General features: G+C 45.6%; 1 protein-coding gene across 1 annotated transcript; it reads left to right on the plus strand.

The window, feature by feature from the left end:
- The first annotated feature begins 325 nt into the window (after positions 1 to 325).
- LOC126527044 (uncharacterized) lies at positions 326 to 8,024 on the plus strand. The gene is made up of 2 exons (XM_050174762.3): positions 326 to 3,777; positions 5,119 to 8,024. The coding sequence occupies exons 1-2, from the start codon at positions 3,487 to 3,489 to the stop codon at positions 6,241 to 6,243; spliced, it is 1,416 nt and encodes a 471-aa protein (XP_050030719.1). The 5' UTR covers positions 326 to 3,486; the 3' UTR covers positions 6,244 to 8,024.
- Positions 8,025 to 8,849: the final 825 nt, after the last annotated feature.

The raw sequence follows: 8,849 nt of genomic DNA on the forward strand, positions 1-8,849 counted from the left end.
TCTTTCGTTACCACGCCTATCCAATCGATCACTGGTGATCGATTGGATAGTCATTTTTTGGACATTCATCTTTTCGCACAGTCACAGAATGGACAGTCATTTTTTCTGAACTCTTGATTTCTTCAATAATAGCTACGTAATTGTGTAGGTTCCTGTCCAACTGTTTTGGTAATATACAAGTCAAGGTGTTCTTTTTAGCCAAGCGCAGTTTTCGAAAGCGAAACGACGCTTTTGCACCAGTAGTGCCGTCAACCATTTACAACACAGGCAATAAATGTCATCTTGTATGTAACTGGGAGATCAGCAAACGCGGGGTACTCACTCGCACGCATGGAACTGTATAACTAGCCGTGAGATCAGTGTGCCTCTTGAGAAGCTGCTTTGCATCAAAGGCCAGGCACTCTTGCTATGCTTCACCGCAAAACTTTCTGTATGTCTAACCGCGTAACATATTTCCACTGCGGCGAGGCTAACCTTACGAAACCGAATTTCGCAACGTTTTTTAGACCCCTGCCTCTCTACCAGCCACTACCAAACGCTTGTCTGCACGTCACTTGGCAAAGGTTTTACCACCTGATTCTCCCCCGTTGGGAGTGGGTGCCAAGGAAAGCAGTTGCCCTGCCGAAGCATTTGCACCAGCCTGTTCGACCACTGTTTTACCGCAATATATTTGTGTGTTGCGGTGAAGCATGCCGATAGCGGGAAGGATTTACGCGAATCGGGTACGCGGTTTCAGTCAGCGACGAGCCTAATGTTCTAGTCTCATCGACAAAGCAGATTTTCGCGGCAGGATGATATTTTGCCAACTTTTGGTGGCTAAAGCCATGCATGGCCAGTTAGCTTTTGTCATTATCAATACGCTTTACCGCAATACAGAAGATGCCTCACTGCAGGACACGCCAGCCGTAGTTAGCCGAAACACTACGTGATAGTTCACCGTAAAACATCCTGTATTCCAGTGAAACATACTAAAGCATGTAGCGTTCCTAACTAGAACGGCATGATCTCAATCAGACTAGTGTCGTCCGCCATGTTATTCTAACTTCTTCATCCTCACTTCTCCCCTAGCCCACTTAGTCTTCTTTCATGCATCCAGCGCAGACCGCTTCAAAGCACATTTGTCAGTTTAGAATGTAAAGACCCTTGCCATTCGCTTTTGTGATATTATGACACTCAATTTAATGAGAACATATTCGCAACTAAAAACATCCACATTGAATGGAGACATGGTCATTGATGGCAGCCTGCGTGATGTTTTATCCCTTTGCTTTGTGTACCTGTCATATTGGCATTATTAAAATTTGCTGTAATTCGTAAGGTGCTGACGTACATAATATTATATAGCGAGGAGTCACTGTGTAATTAGTGTTCAAGGACCAGTGTGATGGCTTTTCTCAAGTAAGGTTGGTGTTAAGTTGTTGTGAAGGTTTTTTTAGAGAGGTAGTTTTCTGAGAAGAAATGAGATGTCAGAAGATAGACCTCAGTGGTGCAGTAATTTTGGCTGCCTTTTGCTCAAGTGTGCCCTAGACATTATTGAGTGATTTGAACCTGCAACAGGACAGCAGCCTTAGCTTGGGAGACCAGTGGTAGGGCATATTTTTTAAAAACTAGGTGACACATAGCGTTACCAATCAAGCAGATTTCTGTTTAAATGTGTCACCTTTAACACCTAGATTTTTCGACCATGAATTCAGAAAAAATCTGTAGCAAATTTAGATCCTACATTTTTAAATGCTGTATAAGTTGTCTTCTTTTTCACTACAGTTGCGCTCGGCTTCTGTCCAAATGGGAGAGAACTTCTGCATAGCTTGTTAGGGAACATTCTTATTTACATACCTTTTAATTTATCTTGCCTACAATTAAGATCAGATGTATATAGTACACGAATGTGCTATGCATGAACCTAACTTACATCGCTATGCTCAATAGCACAGTGCATGTAGCTGGTTTTGGTTCGTTCAAGCTAAGCATTACTACAGCTTTTAACTGTAAGTATCATGGTATGAGAGCAGAGAAATGGATAAATGGATATGTGAAAACAGTTGGGTGCGTTGAGACGACTTTTTTGTGTATGAAAAAAAAGTGGCAGATACACAAAAATGGGACAGAACACATGCGCTGTCGTCTTTTCTCGTGCAAAAAAAAAAAAAAAAAAAAAAAAATAGATGAAAACCGAAGGATCAAGGTTTCTTCACTGTGCCATAGAAAATATGTTTGCTCTCAAAGGTAATTCTGACTGATTGGATTTGTTCTTGTGTTCTGTTTATTTTCTTTGGTGTATTTTATTTTTTTAAACATTACTGTTTCAAACTCGTTTTTATTTTTCACAGGCTGAACATCCCACGTCTTGGTTTGACGTCCTGGTACAGGATACTTGCACTTGGCGTGGAGTGATGAAGCAGACCAGTGTGGTTTCATAAATGCGCAGATTTTAGCATTATACCAGCAGCTCACAAAAAAAAAAAAAAACGTGCTGAAAATAGTGTTCCTCCCCACATTCCTAGTTTTCTAATTATGCTTGTACGTATTCCTGTGTTCTCTTCAGCAAAACCACTTATATGGGGAATTGATCGGGATAAGTGCTCGTGAGCGTTTTAAAAAACGTTTAAACCGTTTAAAGAACGTTTTAAAGCCTTTCTACTGGTGCACCGGTAAAATGTACACGTGCAGTGAAAATGAAACAGAAGGCAAAAGAGCAAAACACCAATGGTTAATGCGGTATTTGTCAGACTTGTATATGCCAAGATACAATATACCAAGACAGAGAATTCTAGCACTACAAAGCACCCATCTTTCATGTTAGGCATACATCACCACAAGGTGTTCAGAAAAGAAATGCTGGCTTTAATGAGAAATATCCATGTTAAAAGCAGCCGTGAAAAATGTATTGAGAAATTATGCAATGTGTAGCATTTACTCAGTTCAGAGAAGTTCCAAAGCTGCCATAAAGCCTTGATAGCTGCGGATGAGGGAACATTTGTAGCCCTATCTGGAGCATGAGAAATGAACATTAAGATGGAAACATGAGTAGCAACTCGTAATGCAATTAACAAATCTTGCTATACTTTTAAAAAGACAGTGAAATGAAATTAGAGTTACACTTCCCTTCTTTTTTCATTTGGGTTGAATACACTGATGGTAATAACACAAGAAAGCAGAGGGGGTGGGACACATTAGAAAAATGCTAGTATGTTTTTATATTCTGCCTTCTCTTCATTCAGACTTCCGTGCATATACCTCTGAGCGCACCACTTTTACACATCTCTTCCCGAACCTTTCCGGCAACGGATGGGAAGTCAAAAGCACAAGTATCCGCGAAAAAATAAGAAGAATGAAAATAAGAACGCTTTTGGGAACAGACGAGGGTCTCGAGTCTCGGCGCAAAGCTGAGCCGGCGCTGACGCTGCTCACCCCTCGCTCTCCACAATCGATACCATTCTCGTCGTCGTCTGCAGAGCGCCGTCTCTGCGGCAGTAGAGACTCGCGATGCCGGATACGTGCACGGGGAAGCTGCTCCGACTACGCGGGGCGCTCGGCGGCGTCAACTGGCGACCGACGCGGTTCGCCGTGGGCGGACTGCATCCGTACGCCTGCTCCCTGTGCGGAGTGATTCCGAAGCACACGCTGCTGTTACCGTGTGAACACGCGCTGTGCGAGACATGCAAGAGCGGTAGCCTCGAAGATGACGGAGGCGTGTGCCCGCTGGACCAAGAGCCTTTCGTCGAGGACGAATGCGGAAGAATCCCCCTACCGCTGAGGAAACTCAGCAGCCTCAAGGCGAGTGTCGAGCTCTCGATCGCCATTTCGTGACACTTTTCGGCCAAGGATTACTTCGTACGCGCATAGAAATTGCCGTTTGGTCGTTTCGCATTCACGGTTCCCGCGGCGAGCCAGCGATTAATTTTATCGATGGATAGCGCCGTGAGAGAAGTTTGCGTCGTGCGAAGTCATTGCTTGCTTTTGTGACGCACATTTCTGAAAAAAAAAAAAAAAAAATTGGCTGTGCAATCTGCATACGCTCAATCTGTAGTACGTTTTTGTTTGTTCGCAGTCGTCAATTGCGTTTGGATACTCACTTGAAGTGCTACTTCCCGAAATAGACAACCGGCAACCCTTGCCCGTTTTTCCTTGGCGCGTGGCGCTGACGGCCAGACGGGCCGCGCCATCTATTTTGCCGATTGCACACTGTATTTGTCCGGCCATAGCCTTCGAGCTTTTCGGTACGAGTTCGATCATGGCTATTGCCCCAGAGATTGTAGGCAGATAGACTCGTCAGCTATTTTAGGAGCCATCGACCACCGCGCGAAATTTTGCCTTCTCTGCAGCGAATTGATTTACAACCATTGTTATCAAAATTAGTGCGCCCAATATACATATATAGTTACTTGATTTTGCTTTATAGGCCACAAACCAAGGAAGGAAGGCAAATGGCGGTACACAACCTGACGAAGGCTTGCTCTTCTCGTAAGAAAACAAAAAGAAGAACGGACATGTTGCAGCAATGAGTCCTGCTGCAACTTCAAAATTACAGCTTCGTACAATGCAGCACACAAAATCAACACAAAGCAAAAAACAAAAGCAACAACTGTATGTTTACATAACAGTAATAATTGGAAGTAAAACCTGAACATAGCCGGAAAGAAATGTACACAAACGAATATTTCTTAATTGCGCTGCATGACATCATCACTTGATGTGATGTAGGAGATCGTGTAGCGTTTTCCTCAATCTTTTCTTCGGTTCGCGACAAATGTCTCGGTTTTGAAAGTTTACTAACAACCAGAATTAAATATTGCATCCGTAGTTGCGACAGTTTTTTTCCGTTAGAATTTGATCCTCACTGCCAAAGGTCTACTAACAGAATAAGATAGAATGCATCCATTTCGAACAGGGTAATAGAAACAAACAAACAAACAAACAAACAGACATGCAAGCAAACGAATGAACATACGAACGAACCAAACTAAAACCAGACTAAGAATGCTAGTACCATGCTGTCGGTGTTCTTCCTTGTGCGCTCCTGAAAATGATTTGGCGGTTGCACGTAGAGATTCCCTCTGTTTGCCGAGTTGTGATCGAGGCATTTATACTCCCGTTTTCTTGATCTTTTTCTTCAAGGCTCGCTGCTGGAATGAAGCCCGAGGCTGTCCCTTCGAGGACACCCTGCCGTCTCTACTGCGCCATTACGAGGAAGAGTGCAACTTCCACGCAGTCGAGTGTCCGAGATGCGGCGAGGTAGCCCTGCACGCTGACCTGGTGGCGCACTACAAGGCTGGCTGCCACGGCCGGGTGCCATCTGTGACAGACGACGAACCACCGCGGTACGATAGCGTCCTCAGAGTTGGCGACATCAACGCAGCGTTGGAAGAGTTCAACGCGCTCTTGAGCCAGCTGTACCAGGACCAGCTACCGACAATGGAAAGCAAGATGAACGAAATCACCGAGCTGGTGACGAACCACGGCGCGCTGCTGCAGGAGCTTAGGCAAACTTTGAGGGAAACGCAGCAGAGTCTAACTTGCAGGCAGTCGGAAACGGCGCAACAACTTTCCGCCATGTTTGACGAAAAACTCCAATCCCAGGTCGACACGCTTTGTTCTAGGCTTCGGGACGCCACGCCGGATGAAGAGCGCCGGTCGCCCATGCCGTGGTGTCAAGAAAAGAGACACGTGCTTCGCAGGTTGGACGTCATGGTGACGCAATCGCTTGGCTACCTGAGCGACCTGCGCCACGCCACAGTGCGGGATGTTCCGCACCTCGTCGCCCGCTGCGATATGGCGTGCGACCACAAGGAGAGAGCTATCGTCGATCCGCTGTACTCGTCTCAACTGAGACTACTGGAGCGCTTCACCTATTGCCTGAACCTGAAAAACGCAGACAAAATCGGCCACGATTATAAACGTTCCGGCAGAAGAGTGCTGGACGTGGTCGATCTGTGGCACTGCAAGGATTTGTATTTCATCATCGCCATCGCCCTCGATGACAATCCGGGCTGGTTCGAAGTCTGTGTTCAACTGGCTGGAACAGTTCGAACCTCCAGTCTGAACCCTTTCGTCAGGAGTGTGGAACTGCAGGACAAAGATTGCAGGAGGTGTCGGTACTTGCAGGAGGCGGATCCGAATAACATGTCGGGTCATCGCTCGAAATGGAAGAATATATTTCGAACTGACTACTGGCAGCTGCTAAGGGATGGCTTCTTCGATGGCGGAGAGGCAAATATTAATGTCATTGTCTGCCACGTTTAGACGCAGTTGGCGCCACTTCTGCAGATTAGAGTCTCGCAAAACGACAAAAAAAAATAGAAGGCCGGAATTGTAGTGACCGTTTTACGCGTGTTTTGAGAACTGTGAGGAAACGACCACAACTTTCGGGGTGCGTTTTAAAACAATGTAACCATGGGCTGTATAATGTGCCGAAATAGTGGGTTGTAAGGGAAGCCGCAGTGGAGGGCTCCGGATTAACTGTGAAAACCTGCTTTTTTTTTTTTAACGCGCCCCCGAAGTACGTTACACGAGCGTTCTTGTATTACACCTCCATGAGAATGCGACCACCGTGGCCGGGAATAGAACACGCTACCTCGTGTTCAGCAGCTCAGCGTCGTAGCCACTGGAGGGTGGACTGCAATGAAAGTTATTCGACAGACTCGAGTTATTTGTGGCAGCAGCAAGAAATGAAGCTCTGCGACAAAAATATTTCCTATTGACCATTGGCAACGTTGCGATATCAGTGGTGAAGGTATACGGAATATTTAAGGGGGTGACAGCGCGCTCGAGTGGACTTTCTCGAGTGGACGAGAAAGCTAATCGCGACAATATTGAATCGTTGTTAGAAAGCGGTCATTTTTAACCGAATTTTCAAAATGCCGAGTGCAATGTTTGGCGTAGCGAGACTCGCAACGTCTCGCGGTACATCAAATGTTGTAAGCGTTCGCAGTGGCGTGCCAGCATTCTGCGCATCCATGCCTGTAGATTTCTAGCTCGTATATGCCAAGTTGTCTTCCTAATAGGCTTGTTATTCTGTGCGTGTGAGGTCTATAGAGACTCTACATCGATATAAATTGTTAAATGTTCAATTTACCCCGGGTTTGCTATTGTTCCACATTGGCTTCCAGATGTGTGCTACATTGCCGATACTATATGGACATTTTCCGACAAAATATCTTGATGTTGCTGTTCGTGACAATGGCGATGTGTTAGGCGGTTTTCAAACATGACATTCCGTGCAGACAAGTGTTCCGCCTTAGCGACGCTTGCAGTATAGAAAATGCGTCATAGGTTTTCCATGAGTTGAACGGTCAACTAAAGATGCAAGGAAAGGACGCAAGTCCACTTTTCGCGCTATTCGCAGTTTGGTCATATCCGCCGTGAACATACGCACAAACAATATCTGCAGACTTCTCGATGACTCTCTAAACAAACTTCTTTTTTCTTGTTTACCAGAGCGGTTCTGTCCCAGATCCGACAAGATAAAGAGATGAGTGGGCCACGTGCACTCCGCAGAACGCACCGCGGACAGAAGCTATAGCGCCACTCGGAGCCCTTGCCTATATGGGCTGTACTGTGAACCGAAAACTACCAGTGTCAAATAACAACCTTAAGAGCGTCCCCTCGCTGCAATTCTTCACGCACAGCTCTGCCAGGAAGACTGAGGAATTGCTTTGATGGCGCATGATGTGGTATAACTTCGCTAGAAACGTTTAGTCCAACACTGTTGCCTCACAACGTTAAATTGTTGAATGAATGGAAATGTGACATGAGGTGTAATCATTTCGTTTTCAACATGTATGAAAAACTACAGCTTTCGCCATTCGTTATTTCGCAATCCATGTCCTGTTTCGCGGCCTCAACCCCTCGGTTCGGTTTCTGCCTACCGCGCAATGAAGCACGAACCCGAACGATCGCCTCACGAGTCATCACTACCCTCGCCACTCGCACTTCGCCCGATGTTCTGATGTCGCGCAATGTGAACCCGTGTGAGTGCTTGTCCCTACACTGTCCTGCAATAAAAATAAAAGATTGTCCTGGTGGCCAGGTTGTCGCACTGTAAGTTTTCAGATGCAAAGTGTGCGGGTTCCAAGCCTGTTGACGTGCTTGCTTTTTTATATCTAACGTATATTGCAAAACGGATCTGTGGACGCTCGCAAGGTAGAGGAAGTATCATGAATGGAAAAATTATCCACTGAGAAAGGAAACTCGTATGGGCTTTCTTTGTATCTTCAGCTACTCTCGTGTGGATAACAAATTTTTCCTTTCAACATTCCCCTTCCCCGATTTTTTTCTTATATCGTATACTTATGTTTTGCGCGATTTGATGAGAAATGTAGTAGATAGCCCATATGGCCACATCCAGTAACGTAACTAGTTCTTGGTACGGCTATCGGTACATAGAATCGTCGAGTGACAAGTTGGACGCTAAGGAAAAACATTCCGCACAGCCCAAGTGATATAACGCCAATAAGCGCCTTACCGCAATGGCAATGATGATGCCGAAACCACAGCGTTGCAGCTACATTGTATTTGTGCCAAGGCGGAAGCAACCACTTGTGGAGCGCTCAGGAAAGAATGACGGAGTCGGTCGCAGTTTAAAGAACGAGGGAGTGTTCAGCTTACGCACTCGTATTTGTTGCTGCTGTCGGATCTCAATCCAATCAACAATTTTATTTGGAAGGCTGTGTAAGGGCTTCGTAATCAGAGTAATTTCGCGCCTTTTTCGATGAAATTTCTGTTGGGTGGAAAACCTTTCTTTGCCCCAGAGGTTTCGTTCCTTTATTTCATACTGGTCTTTTGTGCCGCTATACTAAACAGTAGCGATCGAAGAAGTGATCACGTACTTACATTAGGACGCACCCTAT

The sequence above is a fragment of the Dermacentor andersoni genome, chromosome 9 (genome assembly GCF_023375885.2).
Source record: "Dermacentor andersoni chromosome 9, qqDerAnde1_hic_scaffold, whole genome shotgun sequence".
NCBI classification, from domain to species: domain Eukaryota; kingdom Metazoa; phylum Arthropoda; class Arachnida; order Ixodida; family Ixodidae; genus Dermacentor; species Dermacentor andersoni.

Excerpts from the sequence above, each read along its gene's own strand:
- LOC126527044 (XM_050174762.3), top strand. The coding sequence starts at position 3,487 with ATGCCGGATACGTGCACGGGGAAGCTGCTCCGACTACGCGGGGCGCTC. Across the intron at positions 3,778-5,118 it reads GGAAACTCAGCAGCCTCAAG|GCTCGCTGCTGGAATGAAGC; the intron begins GCGAGTGTCGAG and ends TTTTTCTTCAAG.